A 23,300-nucleotide genomic window follows, 5' to 3' on the forward strand; every position below is an offset into this window, starting at 1 on the left:
AAAGACCTGGAGGTGGAAAATGAAAAGGGAAGAACACGCTCAGCATTTCTCAAGCTGAAAGAACTGAAGAAATAATTCAAGCCTTAAGTCACGGTATTGAAGGATTCTATGAGCAAAAAATTTAATGATGCAGAAAGCATCAAAAGAAAATGGAGGGAATACAAAGAGTCACTGTACCAAAAAGAACTAGCCGACATTCAGTTATTTCAGGAGGTAGCATATGATCAAGAACTGATGGTCCTGAAGGAGGAAGTCCAAGCTGCACTGAAGGCACTGGCAAAAAACAAAAGTCCAGAAATTGATGGAATACCAGTTGAAATGTTTTGACAAATGGATGCAATGCTGAAAGTGCTCCCTCATCTATGCCAAGATATTTGGAAGACAGCTATCTGTCCAACCAACTGGAAGAGATCCATATTTGTGCCCATTCCAAAGAAAGGTCATCCAACAGAATGCAGAAATTATTGAACCATAGCATTAGTACTACATGCAAGTAAAATTATGCTGGAGATAATTCAAAAATGGTTGCAACAGTATGTTGACAGGAAACTGCCAGAAATTCAAGCCAGATTCAGAAGAGGACATGGAACAAGGGATATCACTGCTGATGTCAGATGGATGTTGGCTGAAAGCAGAGAATAACAGAAAGATGTTTACTTGTGTTTTTATTGACTGCAAAGGCATCCGACTGTGTAGATTATAACAAATTATGGATAACATTGCAAAAAATGAGAATTCCAGTACACTTAATTGTGCTCATGCAGAACCTGCATATAGACCAACAGGTAGTCTTTCAAAGAGAACTTGTCATACTGCCTGGTTTAAAATTAGGGAAGATGTGTGTCAAGGTTGTATCCTTCCACCATACTAATTCAATCTATATACTGAGCAAATAATCTGAGTAGCTGGACTATATGAAGAAGAACGTGTCATTGGGATTGAAGGAAGACTCATTAACCACCTGCGATATGCAGATGACACAACCTTGCTTGCTGAAAGTGAAAGGACTTGAAGCACTTACTGATGAAGATCAAAGACTATGGCCTTCAGTATGGATTATACCTGAACAAAAATCCTCACAACTGGACCAATAAGCAACATCATGATAAATGGAGAAAAAACTGAAGTTGTCAAAAGTTTCATTTTACTTGGATCCACAATCAACGCCTATGGAAGCCACAGTCAAGAAATCACACAATGTATTATGTTGGGCAAATCTGCTGCCAAAGACCTCTTTAAAGTGTTAAAAAGCAAAGATGTCACCTTGAGGACCAGGGTACGCCTGTCCCAAGCCATGATATTTTCAATCACCTCATATGCATGCAAAAGCTGGACAATAAGGAAGACAGAAGAATTGATGCATTTCAATTATGGTGTTGGCAAATATTGACTACCATGGTGTCACAGATTGAATTATGTCCCCCCCAAAATATGTGTATTAACTTGGTTAGACCACGATTCCCAGTATTCTGTGGTTGTCCTCCATTTTGTGATTGTAATTTTATGTTAAGAGGATTAGGGTGGGATTGTAACACTACCCTTACTCAGGTCAACTCCCTTTCCCTGGGGTGTGGCCTGTACCACCTTTTCTCTCAAGAGATAAAAGGGAAGCAAGCAGAGAGACAGGGGGACCTCATACCACCAAGAAAGCAGCACCAGGAGCACAGTGCGTCTTTTGGACACGGGGTCCCTGCGCCTGAGAAGTTCCTCAACCAGGGGAAGATTGAGGACAAGGACCTTCCTCTAAAGCTGACAGAGAGATAGCCCTCCCCTGTAGCCAATGCCCTGAATTTGGACTCTGAGCCTACTTTAATGTGGGGAAATAAATTTTCCTTTGTTAAAGCCATCCACTTGTGGTATTTCTGTTATACCAGCACTAGATGACTAAGACACATGGACTACCAGAAGAACCAACAGCAGCCAGAATGGTCCTTAGAAATGAGGATACCATGACTTCATTGTGCTTACTTTGGATATGTTATCAGGAGGGACCAGTCCCTGGAGAAAGACATCATGCTTGGTAAAATCTTAGAGAGTCAGTGAAAAAGAAGACCCTCAGTGAGATGGATTGACACAGTGGCTGCAACAATGGGCTCAAACATAGCAATGATTGTGAGGATGGTGCAGGACTGGGCAGTATTTCTGTTCCATTATACATAGGGTCGCTATGAGTTGGAACCAACTCGACAGCACCACCACCACCACACCAAGGTGTTTACTATCTGTGGGTCTACACCCTCAAAAATGTGGGGCACTGAGGAGGGTGGGTCACTAACATGGACAAGAGAGCTCTGTACCTTAGGGTAGGAAAAAATCCTTAAGTCTGAGCAGATTTTAATGACAGCACTAATTCTAATTTTAGTTTCTAAAAAAGTTGGTTTTGCAGAAACCAGAAAGTTGGAGGAAGCAATAAGTAACACACCATTATCAAACAAACACTCCCTGCCTCTGGTTTTATTGATTTTTGCCTTCTGGATATGTTTGTATGGAACAGCCTTCTTGTTAGGAGACAGTGAAGCATAAACAAAACCAAAAACCCAGTACCATTAAGTCAATTCTGACTCATAGTGACCTTGGGGAGCACCCCTTGGGGAGCAGAAAATACCCATAGCCCAAGAGGAGCAGACATTGGGGGTGATCATTATATCATATCATATAGAAAAACAACTTTAGACAAAAAGGACTTCAGGGAGAGTCTATAGTACAATTTCCTTATTCCATAGAAGGGGAAACTGAGGCCCAAGAAGAGCTGAAGTTACCGAGAATCATGATGTAGCAGCTCTGGGAGGAGAACTCATGCCCAGTCTTCCTTCCTTTACACCAAAAGCCATCACCTAAACATTGGCAGTATTTGTGGCCAGGTGTTAAAAATGAGTGTGTTTTGTCAGCTTAGTCAAACATTCCTCAACGAAATATTGGCATCAAAACTTCAAGGGAACTGAAATAGGCTCCATAAACCCATTGCCATCGAGTCAATTCTGACTCACAGCGATCCTATAGGACAGAGCAGAACTGCCCTTAGGGTTTCCAAGGCTCTATATATTTACAGAAGCAGACTGGCACCTCTTTCTCCCATGGAGTGGCTGGTGGATTTGAATCACCGACCTTTAGGTCGGCAGCCAAGCACTTAACCACTGCACCATATATCAATAGTCAAAACTCAGATGTGTATCACCAGACTCTGATTAGGTGACTCTTACCTTCTAAGCAAAACTTCCCATTCCTTTTCTTAAGGTTGCAATGACTACCACTTTGGGAGATAAAGATCATTCCTAACCTTGGTGGCTGAGGTAGAAAGTCTTGTGACCTGGCACACTGGAGAAGGCTCTGGTTCGGGATCACAAGATATGGATTCAAATGCCAGCTCTACCACTAACTACCTTTGAAATCATAGCCAGATTGTTTCACCTGAGTTTTAGTTGTCTTCCGTGTAAAACAATGAAAATAACTTTCCCAAGGTTGTCATCAAAGTGAGCTAATGTTTGTTAAGTCCTTTGTAAACCATAGCACTTTATCAAACCAAAGCTGTCTTTATTGTCCCAGGAGAATGTACCTAAGAATTAGGGATGTCATGAGGGCTGTTCCAAGCATGTACATATATGACTTAACGTATGGTTCTGTGACAGCCAGTGTCACGTACAGGTGGCCCTCGACTTACGACAGGGCCCGCTTTCCGTCGTCAGTCGTTCCCGACGTAAACTGAATACCTTTTTTTTTTTCTAGTCTTCATTATTATTGCCTTTTACTATCAGTATCCTTATAAGTCCGATCTTTGTCTTTGGGGGTTGGAAGCATTATATCTAAGAATAACACAAGCAAATTCTGTGCTGCAACACGGTATGTAGCACATATTGCTAATGACAAGATGTACAAAAAATAAAATCGTAAGCGCAGGTCGTAAGTGCAGTTATTCATAACTAGAATATGTTGGAAGTTGGGGACTGTCTGTCTGTGATTTTTGTCTGTCTCCTTTACCAGGCTGGATTCCTGCCCGATGGGGAATGTGTTATATATTTGCCTTTATATCCTCAGCTAGTCACCCAGAGCTCATTAAATATGTCATCTGTCAGTAAGTTTTGTAAGCTCACCCCATATATCCCTTTACCAGCCCAAATACCACTTTTCCAGTTCTATTCGTGCACAAAGTTGTAACTGCACATCTTATTTTCCCAACTGATGCCACATTTGTCTGTACACATGTCAAAATCTTGGGCTTCAGTTAATACATTTCATTCTCCTGTCCACAAAAGTGATGATGCACATCTTGCAAGAACGAAAAAATTTAACACTGCCTCCTCTGTGTGCTTAACACATTAATAAAATTTAAAAACAAGTTGAAAAAAAAGCAAATGGTATTCAGCCCTCCAGCTTATTCCATTTTACCACATACACTAACTTGCTGTTAGTGGGGGATTACTGGTGAAGACTGACAGGGCTATCTCTCTGGCCCACTCACTAATCAGTCTTACCCTGTGTCTGCTGTCTCACACAGCTCTTCCCCAGAACATGCCCTCTGACCTACTTATTTCTGAGAACCACTGATGTGGAGCTGACTGAAAGTAACTCTCAGTAACAATGACCTGTCTTTCCTAATCCTTTTTGCTGGAGAGAAATAAGTAAACCTGAACCATTTTACTAAAAGCCTCTTTAGATTTCATATTGCTATCATTAGAACAAGGCATCACAGCAAAGTTTCAGTCTTTTTCAATGATAAAGAAAAACAAAGATCATAATTTACTGAGATCTTAATAACTACCACACAGCATGCTTACCATGTGCTCCGTACTGTTTTCTGCTTCCTCACAACGCTTAGGAGGTAGTTTCGATTCCCACCCCTATTTGACATATGAGGAAACTGATGTGGAGAATTTGAATAAATCACCCGAGGACACAGAGCTTAATAAATGATGAAGCCTTAGATTCAGTCTGGACAATTGCCCCAGACTCCATCCTCTTAGCCACCAGACTGTGCTGTCTCTCACCAATAACAGGGTATTTATCATTCCTTCAGCTGAGAAGGAGGATTAGGAAGAAGATGCATAGGAGACCACATGAGGGTTCTCAAAGACACCTCAATGGCTGAGGGTCAGGGCAGGTATGGTGAAAACAGCAGGTTCTGGAGCCAGACTGCCTAAATTCCCACCCTTGCTGTGGCATATACAGCTGGCTGACATTAGTAAAGCTACTTAAAAACCAGTTACTGTGAAGTCTATGTGTTGCAGAGTAAAACTGTGCTCTATAGGGTTTTTTCAATGGCTGTGACCTTTTGGAAGTAGATTGCCAGGCCTTTCTTCTGAGGCACCTCTGGGTGGATTCGAACAGCCAATCTTTTGGTTAACAGCTGAGCGCTTAACTGTCTGTGTCACCCAAGGTCGCCATATCCCCATTTTATAGGTGGGGAAATCGACGTATAAAGTACAGCCTCACAGAGCGAACTATAACCCAAGTAAAAGCCCTTATTTAGCACAATGCCCGGCATATGAGTGCCCAACATATGTTAACTCTAATTATCATAGCTGATCCTTGCAGTGAAAGTTGATGTATCTGCTGTTCACTATGTATTAATCCAGCAGAACCTTGCTATAGAACTAATAATACAGTGATTTGAGAACAAAATATGGGTCCCAAATGTCATACCAGTCATCAAAAGGAAACACAGACCTGGGAAACAGCATTAAACTTAAAAAAAAAACTAGTGCCATTGCTGAGTTCATTATGATTCACAGAGACCCTATAGGACAGAGCAGAACCGCCCCATATGGTTTCCAAGGCTGTAATCTTTACAGAAGCAGACCACTGCATCTTTCTCCCCCAGAGCTGCTGGTGGGTCCGAACCACCGGACCTTTTGGTGAGCAGCTGAGTGCTTAACCACTGTGCTACCAAGGCTCCCTGTGCATTAAGCTTAGCCAGGTCTAACTGCCTTCTGCTGTCAGGGACCATGACAAAGTAGGACAGCGGTGCCTTTGTGTCCTCGGCTCACTTTACCATAATTAGAATGTTCAGAAGTAGCCTCAGACATGGTGACTGCAGCTTTGGCATCTCACAGGAGTAAGACAATTTTACATGGATAAATTATTTTCAAAGACCTAAACGGCACTTGATACAAAGATTTCATAGTATCATGTATTTGTATTAGGCACATGGGTGTTCTACAGTTCTGACCTAAGAAAAGCTGGGATCTATTATTTTTTAAATTCAAATTGAAAGTACATTTGTAATTTCAAGATTTTTACATTTTCTAGGCAAAAGTTACTCACCCTTGTTGGGACCTTGCTTCCACAACATCTTTGCTGAGTGCCTAGCCTTGTCAATCATGATGGACTAGACCACGTGTGAGCCCCTAAAACTCCACCTGGCACTCCACGACCATCTTCAGCAGGCAAGGCTAAAAGGAGACCTTCCTGGGGCCCTTTCCCCAAGTTTATACTCCCAAATTAGGCCCTTGAGTTTTAAATTTCTGGTAAAGAGAGTCTAGCTACCTAAGATTAAGAAAAGGGGAACATCTGTCTCTAAGTTTGGAGCAAAAATAACCTAAACCACGTAGTTATACAGCACTAGGTCAAATTAAAGACAATAGAGCATAAACAGGTAAAAACTACAATTGATGATTTTTCTTTGTTTCAGTAGTAAGACACCAACTGGCTTTGATTTCATAGTATAAGCAGAAATTGGGCCTTCAGTTCGTACACTCCATTGTCCCTTCCACAAAAGTGATGATTCGCATCTTGCAGGAATGAAGAAATTTAACTCTGCCAATTCTATGTGCTTAATGTGTCAACAAACTTTAAGGTTAGCAATATTGTATGATCTTCAGTGTTACAAGTTAATGAAAATCCTTTATTTTTGTGACTTGAAACTTCTAGCAAATGTGTACATACAAACTTTTTTTTTTCTTAAATTTGGGGGAATGGAGATGCTGATCTGAATTAAGGATATTTAAAGACACTTATTTTTATGTACTTACAACAACAACTTATCCTGTACTTGGCAATTTGTACTTTTAATAAGACTGATTTGTAGTGATATAGAGATATATAGCACAGATATGAAAGTATCCTTCCAAAGGTCTTGAAAAGTAGAGTGTGTATTTGCCTCCAATGTCTATACTAGTCAATTTACTTGACAGACATTTCCCCCTTCCTTTAGGACATATAAACTAGTTGCCCTTGAGTCAGTTCTGACAGGTGGGGATCCTATATGTGTCAGAGTAGAGCTATGCTCCATAGGGTTTTCAACTGTTGGTTTTTCAGAAGCAGATCGCCAGGCCTTTCTTCTAGGTGGACTTGAACCACCAACCATTTGGCTTGTACCACCCAGGACTAAGAAATAATAGAGGTAAATTTTATGTCAGTCACTAGGAGTCTTTTTTACTCCAGACTCTAAATTGCTGACATCTGAGGAATTCTAGCTTTAGTGTATTCAGAAGGTTCTTGAATTCCAAGTAGACTTTCCCCACATTAGTTATTTCTTAGGGAAAAGAAACTACAAAACTTTACTAAGAGTTATAAAAGACGACTTAAAAATCAGACAGTCTATGCTGCTGGATGGAGACACTAAATGATGACCTTGTCAATTTTTCTCAAGTTAATTTTTAGGTAATATAAAAATCTCAGGTTTTTTTTTTTTTTTTTGGATAGGTCAAGATTTTAGGAAGTTTTTAAGTTTATTTTGAAGAATAAATATTCGAGAAGAACTAAAAAATCGTAAATAGAGAAGCAATGAGGGGAAACTGACCCTATCAGATACGGAGACCAGCAGAATTAAAGCTGTAATAGTCAAAACAGTATAGTCCTGGAGTATAGGGTCACTATGAGTCAGAATTGACTCGATGGCACACAACAACAACATGGGCAGAACTGGAAAAGAGTCAAAAGAAGTTAGCACAAATTAATAAGGAGGGGAAGAATATGGAGCGGTGAGTTGGCTGACTGGCTATTTGTGGGTAGGGTGTGGAGGTCAGTTTGGTTCATGCCTTGTTAAACTAGCATATGTTTTGATAGGGAAGAGTAAAATGCCTAAAGAGTCAGAAGAACCTAGACAAAAATAAATAGGAAACTTAGTAGAATGGCATGAAAAATTATCCCAACCATTTACCTCAGGAATAATAAAAACTTCTTGATGTAAAAATTGGTGAAGTCAACTGGAAAAAATCACAAATACAATAAAGAATAATTCTTTACTATTATTATGAGCTTATACAAATTCTTAGGGGAAAAAAACGACTAAAAACCAAGTAGACAAAAGGAGTAAGTTATACACACACTATTTACAGAAGATAAAATGCTATTTATTGAATGGATACATTGAAAAGTGATCAATTTCTATTTCTTTGAGTACTGCTGAGATGAAAGCACTGAGATAATTTTTACCTATTCAATTAAAAAAGTTTTCTGTTGTACCATTTTGTTTTGAATGCTGCTGATTGTTTGGTAAAAGACACTTAGAATCACTTCTGGCTGAAACATGATATAGGAAATCTATAATGCATATTCCTTTAAAAGACAACTTATTCTAAGAGCCTTATAAAAAAAAAGGTCATACCCTTAAATCAAAATTTCCATTTCTGAGAGTCCACACTAATAAAATAATTCACACATATAAACAAACGTTTGTGCCATTCATAAGTAGCGAAGGAGAAACATTTAAAAGCCTGACAATGGGAGAATAAGTATGATTCAATCACATTATAACAGGAGTCAGGAAACTAAGCCCTTCCAGCCAAACCCAGTCCACTGTCTGTGTTTTTTATGGCTTGTGGATCTAAGAATGATTTTTATATTTAAATGGTAGGGGAAAAAATAAAAAATAATAACAATACTATGTGACATATGAAAAATTACATGAAATTCACATTTCAGTGTCAACAAATAAAGCTGTATTGGACACAGCCACACCCATTCCTGTATGGAATGTCTATAGCTGCTTTCTTGCAGCAATGGCAGAATGCAGTGGTTGTGGCAGAGACCTTATGACCCCAAGGCCTAAAATACTTAGTATCTGACCCTTTACAGATGAAGTCTGCCAATCCCTGTGTTAGAACATTATGCTGTCATTAAAAACCTTTATAAAGTTTGCAACAATAAGTTGTATATGTTATAATGGTTAATAAAAAGGCAAGATATACAGAATATGGAGTCCCTGGGTGGTGCAAACCATTAATGTCCTTGGCTGCTAACCACAAAGTCGGCAGTTCAAATCCACCCAAAGATGCCTTGGAAGAAAGGCCTGGTGATCTACTTCTGAAATATCAGTCACTGAAAACCCTTTGGAGCACAGTTCTACTCTAACACACATGGGGTTGCCATAAGTCAGAACTGACTTGACGGCACAACTACTTTTTGAAGTTGAATGCACATATCAAAATCACATAAAAACAAAAAGCTGTTGTTTTGAGTACTGGGAACTACGAATGACTTTATACTTTGCATTTTTTGGCAAGTATTCTATAATTGCAAGAATTACCTTTACAATGACGAATAAAACTATTTAAATGGGAAAACAAAGCACCTATGTAGCTATTTTATTTATAGGAAAGCCAGAAAATAATCTTAGCACTTACCTGTTAACACAACTTTTCCAGATACAAAGATAAGCAACACAATTCGTGGCTTTACCATTCTATAAATAAGGCCAGGAAATAGTTCAGGTTCATAACTGTTAAGATATAAAAGGGAACAGTTTAAAATAGCACAACTACTTTCCCATCAAGTTCAAGACATATTAAAGTTGCATATTAAAGCAGTTATAAGTAAGTTAGCTATTTTACCAAAAGCTTTTTGGCCATCTTGATAAAGGCAGAGTCTTGAGTGCTTTGGGGTCATTTCTTAAGGCAGTCAAGAACAGAATTCATTTTTGCTCACATTTTTTCAAGCGCAAGCCATCTTAAGCTATCTATATATTAAAAATTGAGGTTGCACAGTATATCAGATTTAATATACCAAGATCTTGGTTCCATATTTTCCATCTTCCAAAAAAAAGTCTATCAATAAGAGTACATAACACTTGTTTTTCTGGATTTTCCAAGTTCCCCAATAATGAGGACACTTTATATGCATCTATAAACTACTAAGGTTAAATGTTTTAGTAGGTAGAATCTAAAAAATATTCTAGACCACTTATTCACAAACAGTACTATTGCTCTTTGGAAAGGCTCTACGTAAAAAATGTTATAAAGCTGAACTATACCAAATTTTCTAAATTCAGGTTTGTTTCCATAAGTAGTAACTCACTCATATGCACTACTAGATGTTAAGATGGCTTTGCCACTGGAGCAAAGAACGATCGAGCGTAAAGGACCGCTTCTCCCAGCCTAGAGAAGAGATTCCTAGAAAGGCTTGAGGAGCCTACAAGCAAGAAGTCAGGAGGTAAGAGGAGGCTGAAAATAACCACTCTCAAAACAATGGTTACTGGAGAACCAACATAAGAAAAAGATGAAATCCAAGAAATGGAATCTAATACACATGAATCTTTGCACTTAAAAGGTGAATCCAGGCAACATGGGAAAGCTCCATCCCATTCTGCAATGAATAAGACCCATAATAATGGCAGATATGAAATCTCTGATTAGCACCAGAAAGATACATTACAGTGGTGAGGACTACTCTTATGGAGTAGTCCTGTTGTCTTTCTGGAACATCAGTCACGCCTCCTTGTCAGAAAGCCTGTCAAGACTTTACACCACTGTGAAGACAATAATCCTAGCTGGAGCCTTGTAAAACCTCTCAGGGAACTACCAGATCCTCGCTGGCAAAGTGAAGCTGAGGGCAGAGCTTTTCACTTGATCTTCCACCTGAGTCTTAGAACAGTATGAGAAAAAAAGAGAAAGCAAGAGAAGACCTGGGTTTGTAGGTGGTGAACTTCATTTGGCTTCCAGAACTATGGTATTAAGGTAATAGAATGACGAACTCCTGATTAGAGATTTACCTTCATTTTATTTATTCTCGGCTTCACCCCAAAAGAGGGTTAAAGCAGAAAAAAAGAGATTTTGGTTAGGGATGAAGAACATTTCATGAGTATTGAGAATATCAAACAGCTGCCAAGCCTTGGTCAATCCAACTTTGACTCATTCCTCAAGTTTCAGCTTAAATGTCACTTCCCTCTGCCAGTCTTCCTTGACCTCCAATTTGCCCCAATTACATTAAATATCCAGAGGCCTTGAGGGGCCTTTACCGTCATAGTTACCATATTTTATTAATATCATTGGCTTGTCTGTCTTCCCTTTTAGACAGTAGGCTCCCTGTAGGCAAAGAACCATGGCTGTATTGCTTCCTATTATCACCCTACTATCCGCATTTTTATCTGCTATAAGTAGACACCTAGATTTTATTCATTGAACAAATATTTATTATTGGGATATCTGAATTAAGAATTGAAGGAAAGGGGGAAAATGCTTAGGAAAAACTGTGAAAACAATTATGATATAGAAAGGTTGATGGAGAAGGTGCCCAGTAACAAAGAAGATAATTATATAGTCGGATACTGACAATGAACTTGAGGTCTGAACAGAAGACAAACTTGACCTGATAATTGTAACTGATGTGTGCCATGATTCCCCTTAGTGCTCCAGGCAATTAACGAAAAGCCTCATTTTAAAGATACAAACCTGCTGGCAAAGAGGTGTTTTAATGCCACAACGTCAAGAATACACACACCAGAGGTGTAATCCATAACTCCAAGATGAAGGGCTGAGGAGAGCATTTGAGGGAGCATTGAGAATGGGACTGCAAAGACACAGCTGTGGGAACACAAGCTTCCTGGCCAAAAAAAAAAAAAAAAAAGGATGAGATCATGAAACTGCTCAGAAAAAAAGATAGAACGGTGACAGGCCACCTTTAAATAAATGACTCATGAATTCTCATCTTGCCCTACTGGCAATTTCATCTTTTGGAAGATAGAAATAGTGACAACGGGCCCTTCTATTCTAGGCTTAAATATGATCTGCAAAGAAGACATTGTTGGTGAAAAGAAATGATGGGCAACGAGGAATTGCCCTCAGGAATGGCTAGAAAAGGGAAGGGTAAATCTAATACAGATACAGAACTTAGGAGGCAGGCAGAGATCTTTCCTACATTCAGAAAAAGTTGGTTCAGAGAAGATAGGCAGGAGCCTGTGATGTGAGAACCTGGAAAAGAAAATGGTTCATACCCTGAAACTCTTAAATATGAAGGTTTTACAAATTATTCCAAGAATGAAGAGAAAAAAAGATACATAAAGTGGCAAGGGGGCTTCCCAGTGAACTCGGATTTTAGAAAAATGGGGCTCATCACATGCACTCAATAAGTACTGAAAAACATGAATGCAGAAGAGGAAAAAAGAAAATACATGCAAGGGAAAATAAACATTGCACAAAGAATATCATAAAAGCTAAATCTCAGAGTGTACTAAAAGTTTTTAAAACTTTACGGAAAACAAATTTTAACTTCTGTTCAGATCAAGACGAAAAGCAAAGCTCAGAAATGTTAGAGAAAGCACAGCTATTTGGTCCCTAGCCACTGGCTGGCAAAGAGAGGAAATGTGTGGAAGTGAAGGGACTTAAGTTTAAGCGGTTGTTATGAGCTGCTGTCAAGTTGATTCTCACTCATAGTGACCTCATGTGACAGAACAAAACTGTCCCATAGGATTTTCTAGGCTGTAGTCTTTAACAGCAATAGATCACCAGGCCTTTCTCCTGCAGAGCCACTGGGTAGGTTCAAACTGCCAACCATTTGGTTAACAGCCTAACACTTAACGCTTGTGACACCAGGGCTCCTAAATTTAAGCTAACCAATAAAAAAAAAAAAACCTGTTGATGTCAAGTCTATTCTGACTCATAACGACCCTATACGACAGAGTAGAACTGCCGCATAGGTTTCCAAGAAGCGGCTGGTGGATTTGAACTGCTGATATTTTGCTTAGGAGGCGAACGCTTTGTCACCAGGCTAGCAGGGCTCCAAGTTTAAGCTAGATCAAGAGAATTTAAGAGCATCTTGTGATTCTAAACCAGTCCAAGTATCTTGACCCAGACGTATATTTCATGAGGTGGTGGGACTGTAGTGTTATCAGTCAACCTCTGTCACTGATCTCTGAGGGAATGAGCTGAAGCGAGAACCACTGAAGTGGGGAGTGGAAGGAGCATTTGCTGTTGAGATGGAAAGTTACATTTGAAGAAGTCAGGCAAGCTAGAAAAATTCCCCTAGAAAAATGAATACACTAAAGAAGAAACTATGAAGGGGCTACACAAAAAAGAAGACCCCTCAAGCAAACAAAATAGGCCAAAAAAACTAGATATGATTGCTTTCATAGAATGTGCTATGGTCATTCCGTTTTCTTCTTTTCTCCAACCTTTTCTCCCCTCATCAACTGTTAGCTCTTCCAATTTGCCTAACCCACATCTCACCTCTTCTTCTCAAGCCACTGCTATCATTCCCAATCCATGTGTGCTTATTTCATAAATCTGTAAATCCAGTGGCTCTCAAAGTGTGGCCCTCTGACCAGAAGCATTGGCATCACCTAAGAGATTAGAAATGCAAATTCAAGCAAAATCTCTGGTCCTCAAGGCCAGGCAGGAATATGTTTTAACAAGCTGTCTAGGTGACTATGGTTCAATTTTAGTTTGAGAACTACCATTTCAAAAGCCTGGACACATATGGCAACCTATGACTCATGCCCTTTCATCTACTGTTGTGGGTTGAATTGTGTCCCATAAAAAGATATGTTGAAGTCTTAACCCCCAGTACCTGGAATGAGACCTTATTTGGAAATAGGGTCTTTGCAGATATAATCAAGTTAAGATGAGGTCATACTGGATTAGGGTGGGCTCTAACTTAATATGACTGGTGGCCTTATAAGAAAAGGAAAAGAGACATACAAACAGACACTCAGAAAGAATGCTGTGTGACAACATAGGCAAAGATTGGAATGATATGTCTACCAGTCAAGGAGACTGCCAAGAATTGCCAGCAACACCAGAAGCAAAGAGAGAGGCATGGAACAGATTGTCCCCTAGAGCCTTTACAGAGAACATGGCCCAGCCAAAACCTTGAATTTGGACTTCTAGCCTGCACAACTGTGAGAGAATAAATTTCTCTTGTTTTAAGCCACCCAGTTTGTGAGAATTTATTACAGAAGCTCTAGGAAGCCAATATACTTACTGCGCCTTTTTTTATAAAAATAATCACACTTTCTCTGAAAGATACATTATGTAAGTGGCCCATAATATACTTCACTATCTTGGTAAATTCAAAGTTAAGGTAAATAACAGTCATACCTACTGAACTGCTGGTGGGTTAGCACCAAACCTTCCAGCCTGATGGGAAATCTCACATCACAGCTTCCAACCATGTTTTGTATTTTAAAATCGAGGAATCTGGCAGGGAACCCAAGCTTCTGCACCACGCGAGCATACTTTCTAGCTGCAAGTCGAGACTGCTCCTCACTGGGGAGGGGCAAATATGTTTAGAGATGTCTTAATCACTAGGTCTTCTATACCATTGCCATCAAGTCAATTCCGATGTATAGCGACCCTATAGGGCAGAGTAGAACCATCCCATAGGGTTTCCAAGGAGTGGCTGGTAGATTCAAACTGCCTACTTTTTGCTTAGCAGCCTGAGCCCTTAATCACTTTGCCACCAGGGCTCCCTATACTAATGTTATATTCACACATCTCTCTTATTGTATTTTTACCATTTGTGCCATCTTTATCTTTCAGTGTATACTATGAAACCGTAGACTTCATGAGGACAAAGACCTACCTTCCAATCTTGTGTCCCTGTAGTTTTTCTCCTGGTTATTGAGTTGGTTCCAACTTGTAGTAACCCTATATGACAGACTAGAACTTCCCCACAGGGTTTCCTAGGCTGTAATCTTTATGGGAGCAAATTGCCAGGTCTTTTCTCCCATGGAGTCACTGGTGGGTCCAATTGTTGACCTTTCTTTTGTCCCTTTTGTCCCTAGCACCTAGTAAACAGTATGGCACACATACAACTGTTGAACTGAACCATGACCAGATTTTCTCTTAATTTATCACCTTTCACATATAAGATACTTTTTAAAATATTTGTTTTAAGTGCTATTAGATCAAATTAACTATTCCACTGGTTCTCAGAGTTTGCCCCCAGACCAGCAGTAGCACCACCACCTGGGAACTTGTTAGAAATGGAAAGTCTCAGTCCGTACCTCCATGTGTAGACTCTCTGGGGATGGGCCTAGCCATCTTCTGTTTTAAGAAGCCCTCCAGGTGACTGTGATGCTCACTAAAGTTTTATAACTGTCCACTTGGCCTAAAAGTGCTTGCCATTTAGATGGGAACAACAAAAATGAGGACACATACAAAAAAAAAAAAATCAATCTGAGGAAGTAGACATGTGCCAACTGAGTGGCATTCACAGGAGGTCAGGACTTGGGTCTTTATGGGACAAACTGTTAAAAAGAGTAAAACATTAAAATACCTTACAATCTGTCTGATTTTGCTCAGGCTTTCCCACACAATTATCATTCAACTCAGACCCAACATAAAAAAGGAAAAAGTCATCTGACTTTGTGGCTATTCTTTCCAATCCAAAACCCAGATCAGGAGATTGTGAAGTCCTGAGATTTAAGGCTTCATTTTCATCAGGTACTTTTCAATAGTCATTGATGAAACAAAATAGCCCAGTCAAATTTTGGGGGGCTGGAGAAAGTAGAAAAGATTTACGGTTCATAATTTATGATTTAAAAGCAGGGAGACTGAGGTTGAAGATGGGACCAATAGGGAAGGGCCATATCTTCCTCTCAAACGGGTATTTCCCCCAAAGCAAGTGGAATGTAGGGCAAACGTCAGTCATGGGGGTTGGCATTAGGGTTAAAGTAGTAGAGAAGTTAATGGGGGTTGTATCGCAAAATACTATCATATAATAGTGAGTAGCAGAGGCCACCAAACTGGGGCAACATCTGCGAGTGAGTCATGTGGACTCCACCCTCTCTCTTGGTTGTCCCCATCTTTAAATTGACACTCAGAAGCACCTGAAAGAAAAGCCATTTTCAGTCTGTTGTTTGGCTGGACCAAAGGAAGTGTTTGGTTCTCTTTCCGATCTAGATCCTTCAAACACTGCCCCCTCTAATATGTATTAACAGACACCACTTATTGGATATCTACTATGGGCCAGGCCTCGCATTAATAATTTCATATACTTTTGCCTCATTTTTGTTGATTCTCCTCACCCATTTCTAGCTCCTGAAATGTCCCTAGCAAGGCCGTGTCCCAGAGTTAGCAGTGAAATAAATTTGTTCCTGTTTTGAAAAACATTTTTTGTCTGACTGACCTATTATGTTTCCTATAGTGCTAATGTTTGAGTTCAAATCTCAAGAGTCTGCACAGCCCTAAAGTTTCTTGGGATAGTTACTGTGACTATCACACAGAAGTTCCTATTGAAACCACTAACTGTTAAACATCTACATACATGTTTATTGTACAAACATTAGAAAATAGATTAAGAACCTGAAATCTCACCACCAGTGGCGATAACCTCTGTTAAATTTGACCCTCTCTACTTTCCCTAGGCAAATACAGGTATCCTTTACTATGCAAACTCTTGTTATTACAACTAAAAAGAATAGGTTTGGATAGTTTTGGCGATAAGGCTGGTATCTTTTTTACTAACAAATTCTCAGTACTATCTAAAACTCAAGAAGCAAACAGATTTGGACAATAAGTATCTCTTGCTATCTGAATTTATTATCCAAGTTTCACTACCGGATTTTAGGAAACAAATTCAGATAGGGAAGATATTCATGAATATGTTTGTGTGTGTATATGTGTAATATGAGTGTATTTTAAAATGAGGGCTGGATAATAAACATACCATTTAGTTGCCTGTCCACACACCCCCCCCACTTCACATTATGTGATCATCCTTCCATCTCATTATACATATGTTTGCATTTTAATGTCTTGATACAATTTTATTATATGATGATCAAAGCCCTATTGTTAGTATTTATACAGGGAAAAAAAGGTCAGAATGAACATCCTCGGACATTTTTGCACAGCTGTCCAAGAATCTCCTAGAAATGGAGATTTCTGGGACAAGAGACATGCAAACCAACAGAAGAAAAAGCCCAAAAAACTTACTTAGACATATGTAAAGAGCTTAGTATTTAAAAACATGCAGGGAATCTCCTAGAAATGGAGATTTCTGGGACAAGAGACATGCAAACCAACAGAAGAAAAAGCCCAGAAAACTTACTTAGACATATGTAAAGAGCTTAGTATTTAAAAACATGCAGGGAATCTCCTAGAAATGGAGATTTCTGGGACAAGAGACATGCAAACCAACAGAAGAAAAAGCCCAAAAAACTTAGACATATGTAAAGAGCTTAGTATTTAAAAACATGCAGGAAAGAAATGGGATAAAAGTGGATTCTTCAATGAAAGTATTGGACACTGACTAACCATTTGAAAAAAAAATTCCTTATCTTATACCTTACATTGAAATAAAATTCTTGACCCGCTCTGCCCAATATGGTAGCCGTTAGCCACACATGGCTTATTAAATTAAAAATTCAGTCCCTCAATTGTACTAGCTATACTTCAAGGCTCAACGGCCACATGTGACTACTGACTTCCACATTAGACAGTGCAGATAAATATTTCCACCATCAAGAGAAAGCTCTAGATCAATCAAAACATCAACTGACCTTTCTGCAATACAAAGAAAAAAAAGGACCTGAAAAAGACCAGAAAAGTATACGGGGGAGGGTCGATATTTACATAACATTGTGCATCACACCAAAGGAAGAAACTATAAAGAAAACAAAAGAATAGATATGACTATACAAAAAACACTTTAATTGTGCCAAAAAAAAAAAAAAAACACTATAAACAGTAATTAGGAGAAAATAGTTACAGTATAAAATGGTAAAAATACTTAAATACAGAATGCTATTAAAAAAAGACAAATAGAGAATGGGGCAAAAGACATAGTTTACATACTGATGAAAAGTTATTCAACCTCACTAGTAAACCAAAGAAATGTAAATGCAAACTTTTTTTGCCAATTTGCCAAATATAAAAAAAAAAGAATATTAATACCAGTGTCCACAGGAGAAAATGAACACTCAGTACTTTTCTCAGGGAAGGATAAATTTCAGGAGGTCAGTTTGCTACTCATCCTTTAACACAGGAAAGAGCAGCTCTCCCACTGCAACTTAGGATAAGGGAATCTCCATCAGCACAGGGATTCCTCTGCATGAGATCCAAGAAAGACATCTTTTAAAAGATGCATCCTGAGCTAATGCTCAGCTAATAGTCAAGAAATGTCTAATGTACCTCCTTAGGAAGTTCTATCCGTTCACCTGGAATGAGGAAAATACTTAACTACTCCTCCAGGCTTATAACATATAACATCTTTTATCTTACTGCAGCTTTTTTTTTTTTTTTTTTCCAGTTCACCTTAAAAACTTGTACGCCTACGAAGCCCCCCAGTTTAACAGGGGGATTGTAAAGTGTGGGATATAAGTCAGTATTCTGAGGCTGGGTGTTTGTAAACATCTTGGCATTTTCACGAAGTTAACTCTTCAGCAAAGAACAGTAATTTGCTCCTAGTGTGTGTGTGTTTTGGAACGCGAATGCTCTCCTTCTTTGTTTACACAGTGAATTGTTTGTCTGGTAGGAATGAAGGGTGGTGCCTTGTACCTTTTGGCTCCTGTGCAGACCATTTTCCCAGAGCTAAATATGAGGGCTGTTGTCCTGGGCTCTCGGATCCTCATTATAACAGCAGCAAACCTCTACACACAGGAAACAGAGAAAGAGTTAGCCTCTGCCAGGAGTTAACATTTTTCCAGTTAAAAAGCAGAGCTGGATATGAAAATCGTCTTGAATAAGGTGAGATGGGATGGGAAAACTAAACAGTGTCACTGCTATTCTCCCCATATTAACAAAAATGATTATGATTCTAAAATTTACTTGGAAAAAACAGGTAAGAATAAATAACAGGAAAGGCTAAGATATGAGTTTCTGTTCTGTTTCAGGCCCTACCCTGAGAGTTTAACAGCTTTGATCTCATTTACCCTCATGACAGGACTGAGCTGAATCCATTATTACTACCATTAGTACATGGGGAAACAGACATAGAGAAGTTTTTTAACTTCCAAGATTATACAGGAAATGGTAAAGTCAAGATTTAAAGCCACGAATAATCAGAACCTGTACTTTTTACTTTGAAATGCTTTCCTTTTTCTTTCAAAGAATCAAAAATAAACAGGTAAAGGTAAAAAGTGTGTTGTAGGCTTACCAAGACTCTAGAATGTACTGAAAAGCAACCAAAATGTAGGATGGGATGTATAAATACGCATGCTGAGGATGAATGACAAAAAGAATTGAGCTGTCAAATTCTTATCTAGGATAGTAGTTCTCAGCATCAGCAAGCCTTCCATGTGATTCGGATGCATATGAGCCTTGAGAACCACTGGCCTTACACACTGATGTGTCATTACATGACCTGCTCTCTATACTAGTCCTACACACTCCCCTCCTCTCCCTCGTGAAGCTGGGGAGGAAACGGGGGTGAGCACTCTGTGGAACTACAGGTTCATGGGTTGGGGCTCCATCACTTCAAGGCTGGACTGGTAATTTAAGGTCTGAACTGTTAACAGAGTAAAAGAACCCTGAGTCGGCACTACACAGTTGGTCAAGTTCTATCAATGTTTTCCAGGTGTTTACTAAAGGTAATGCTCTCACCTGGTATTCATTTTGTTAAATTCGTAAGGTAGTTTAAGCACCAAACTAGAGTTTCTTTGGCTATTAAGTGTAAGTTTGGACGATCCTACACACCCGGATTAAATAAGGAGAGGACTGAGGATGGTGGAGAACAAAATATGCTTAAAACGCTGGTTGCTCAGTAGTGTGGTCAATCATTTCTGCAGCTATAAGAATCCTGGCTCATCATTCAGCTTGCTGGACCCAGAACTTGAACTTCTGACCTCATCATAGCCAGTTATATATAAAAAATAGGAAATATAAAAAGGAAAGCTATATTTGGGTAAAATTCAGGTTAACACTTAAACTTAGATGTCAGCAACACCACCACAGCAAAATAGAGTTGTTGTTAGAAGCCATCGAGTCAATTTCGACTCAGAGCAGTCCCATGTGACAGAACAGTACTGCCCCATGGGGTTTTCTAGGTTGTGATCTTTATGGGAGCAGATTGATAGGTCTTTCTCCAGCAGAGCCAGTGGGTGGGTTCGAACCACCAACATTTCGGTTAGTAGCCAAGCGCTAAGCCACTTGTACGACCATTAAACCCATAAATAGTTATGTTGGCAATGTCCTCCAGGTTCCTACTAAAGTGGCCTTTTTCATATAAGTCCATAAATTCTCCATCACCCAAGAGAGTGAACTTCTTTTCCTAAATACAACAATAACAAACATCTAGCTGCAATCTAGTCAACTCCAACTCATGGTGACACTTCTAAATACCAAAAAAAAAAAACCCAGAAAACCAAACCCATTACTGTTGAGTTGATTCTGACTCATAGTGACCCAGCGGGACAGAGTAGGACTGCCCCATGTGGTGTCCAAGGAGTGGTTGCTAGATCTGAACTGCCGACATTTTGGTTAGCAGCTAAGCTCTTAACCACTGCCCCACAAGAGCTCCCTCCTAAGTACCAAAAACCAAACCAAACCCATTGTCATTGAGTTGCTTCCAACTCATTGGACCCTATAGGATAGGGTTGAACTGGCCCATAGGGTTTCCAAGGAGTGGCTGGTAGATTCGAACTGCTAACCTTTGTGTTAGCAGCCGAGCTCTTAACCACTGCACCACCAGGGCTCCTGGCATCTATTAGAAGGTATGACCAAGACTCAGTTTGTTTGACAGGTAACGGGCAAAAATGAAACTTCCCTACAGAGCCTGGCAAATCTTTAAATGCCGATCGAATTAACGAGTCCACTTCCCCTAGGTAGATAAAAAAAAAACTAGTATACCTGGCCTTGTGAGGACAGAATAGATTTTATTAAGCTTGGACGGGGCGGGGAGGGAAGCCCTGATTCTGAACATTGGTAAGCGGAATCTTGAACTGCACACTTTAAATGATTTAGCTTTCTCAAATAGGAGAATCCGTAAACGGAAATACACACAAATGTCAGCTAGGTAGTACAACATTTAGAAAAATATAACTTCTGAGAATGTGATGGCATTTTAAGAAAGTTAGGGTCCCAACAGTCAAGCTGAAAAATCTTTTTGAATGACAAGGGAACGATATTAACTTCTAGGAACTGCTTGCCTGTTATGCCACCAGGGTTTAAGGAACTGCTCAGTAACTGCTTTATTCAAGAGAGAATGAGATTTTCATAATTTCAAAACAGAAGATGAGGTAATTAATCTTTAAAAGAATTCCTTCTGAGTTGCCAAAAGCTATTCACTTTTCTAAAAAAAACAGAAACAGGGAAATGAGTCAGTGTCATGATCCTATGGAGGGAAGTAAATTTAAGGAGAAGCTAATTGTTGAAAGAAATACTGAGAAATCTTACCTTTGGGTTATATTCTGCATTTTTTGCATGTAAAGCTATTTTCTTCAGATCCAATTTACAGGCCAAGTTGACAGTAGAAACTATATTCCTGAAGAAATGAGTCAATATTCTTAAGAAAATTATATCAGATAGAAAAAGAAAAAAAAAAAAGGTTATGGGTCGCAAATTAAAACTAATTAGCTTCTTCATTTGATAAGTCACACATTTAGTGGTTTCCTAGGGGAAAAATCATTCCAATATGAAATGCATAATAATGTGGTCCCTAGTAAAATGCAAAATCCCAAAGTGAAGCACTAAAATAGCTTTTTCTAAAATTTCATGACTAGTTGACTAATTTTTAAATCATTTTCAAAACTATGCTTCAAAATAGAATGCACAATGCCAAGGCAATTTGCAACTGAATTCAATTTTACATCTTTATAACCTTGTGTTTCTACAACCCTAACCATGATTTTTGGCAATTCCAGTGCTTTAGTATAAATAATACAATCCTACAAAAATGTGTATACTAACCCTTTACCTTCCTCTCAGGGAATCAAGAATTAGTGCTTCATTGTACAGATAACCAAACTGTCTAAAGTAACGATCCATTCATAACTGATAAAAACAAAAAAACAAAGAATAATGAAATCTGAAATTCTCTTCTTTACACTATTATGAAATTACTTGTCATCACATTCAGGAATACAAAATGTGTAGCAAGAATCATTACTCATTAAAAAAAAAAGCTTACTGTAATTGAGGCACAATTCCAGAACATTCTGAAACAGGGGTCATTGGTTTCATAGAAGCTACGGATGCCAGAGGCAGGGGATCTGAGGTTGGTTTCTCAGGAGAGGGCTGGACTGAGTCAGCATCATCAGGGTGCAGATGTGACTGGGAACTTGACAAACCACTGCCATTTAAGCCCAGGTCAATGTCCTGTTCCTTAGGTAGTGGCAACTGACTTTGATGACTTTGAGTTTTACAGGTTTTTTCAACTTCATCCTTGCTTCCATTGACAGTCTCATCTTTATTTTCTTGGGTAAGCTCATCTGGTAGGAAGCTAAGATCCACAGATGAGAAATCACCAGATGTTTCTTTGTCTTTAAGATGTGAACTAAATGCCATCTCTGGATTGGATGGATTAGGTATGTACACATCGTAAGATGTGACTGGGCTGAAAGGGGGAGATCTGGGTGGGACAACTTCATCCTAGACAGTTCCCAAAACAGACAAACAAAACACAACAAACAGAACAGCGTGTTACACAAAAGGGGCACCGTTACAGCAGGTCATCATGTGCAGCACGAGAGGAAAGTTCAAGATAGCTTAGACTCATGCCCTGTTTCTCTCTACAAAGTACATTACAGGGTACAGCACACTTACTAGCAGCACAAAAGTATATCTTAAAGTGCAGTAAAAGCATATTTTACGACTTTTTTTCTACTTTAGTTAGAGCCCTAATAAGTTCCTACTCTTCAAATTCAATTTTGTAATTGAAGTAATTGGGAAACCATGCACTAAACTGTGTGCACTTTGAAGAGATTTACTGTACAGGCCTACCTTGTTTTATTGCACCTTCTTCACTTTATTGCGCTTTGTGGATACAGCGTTTTTTACAAATTGAAGGTTTGCAGCAACTCTGTCTGGAGAAAGTCTGTTGGCGCCATTTTTCCACCAGTATGTGCTCACTTCACGTGTGTGTCACATTTTGGTAATTTTCACAATATTTCAAACTTTTTCATTATTACTATACCTGTTACGGTGATCAGTGATCTTTGATGTTACTATTGTAATTGTTTTCCGGTGCCACAAACTGCACCCATATAAAAT

The 23,300-nt window shown here is 39.1% G+C and overlaps 1 protein-coding gene across 1 annotated transcript in view; it reads right to left on the minus strand.

Annotated features, from left to right (window-relative positions):
* Nucleotides 1-23,300, minus strand: part of TBPL2 (TATA-box binding protein like 2) — a 30,668-nt gene that overhangs the window by 2,194 nt on the left and 5,174 nt on the right. The window contains exons 2-6 of the mRNA XM_003408664.4: nt 22,219-22,679; nt 21,486-21,573; nt 18,651-18,742; nt 14,247-14,414; nt 9,561-9,655 (exon numbers count right to left, since the gene is read on the minus strand). Of these exons, the coding sequence (XP_003408712.1) occupies nt 9,561-9,655; nt 14,247-14,414; nt 18,651-18,742; nt 21,486-21,573; nt 22,219-22,679 (904 nt within the window). The remainder of the gene's footprint in view (nt 1-9,560; nt 9,656-14,246; nt 14,415-18,650; nt 18,743-21,485; nt 21,574-22,218; nt 22,680-23,300) is intronic.

This window comes from Loxodonta africana, chromosome 10 (genome assembly GCF_030014295.1).
Source record: "Loxodonta africana isolate mLoxAfr1 chromosome 10, mLoxAfr1.hap2, whole genome shotgun sequence".
In the NCBI taxonomy this organism is placed as follows: Eukaryota; Metazoa; Chordata; class Mammalia; order Proboscidea; family Elephantidae; genus Loxodonta; species Loxodonta africana.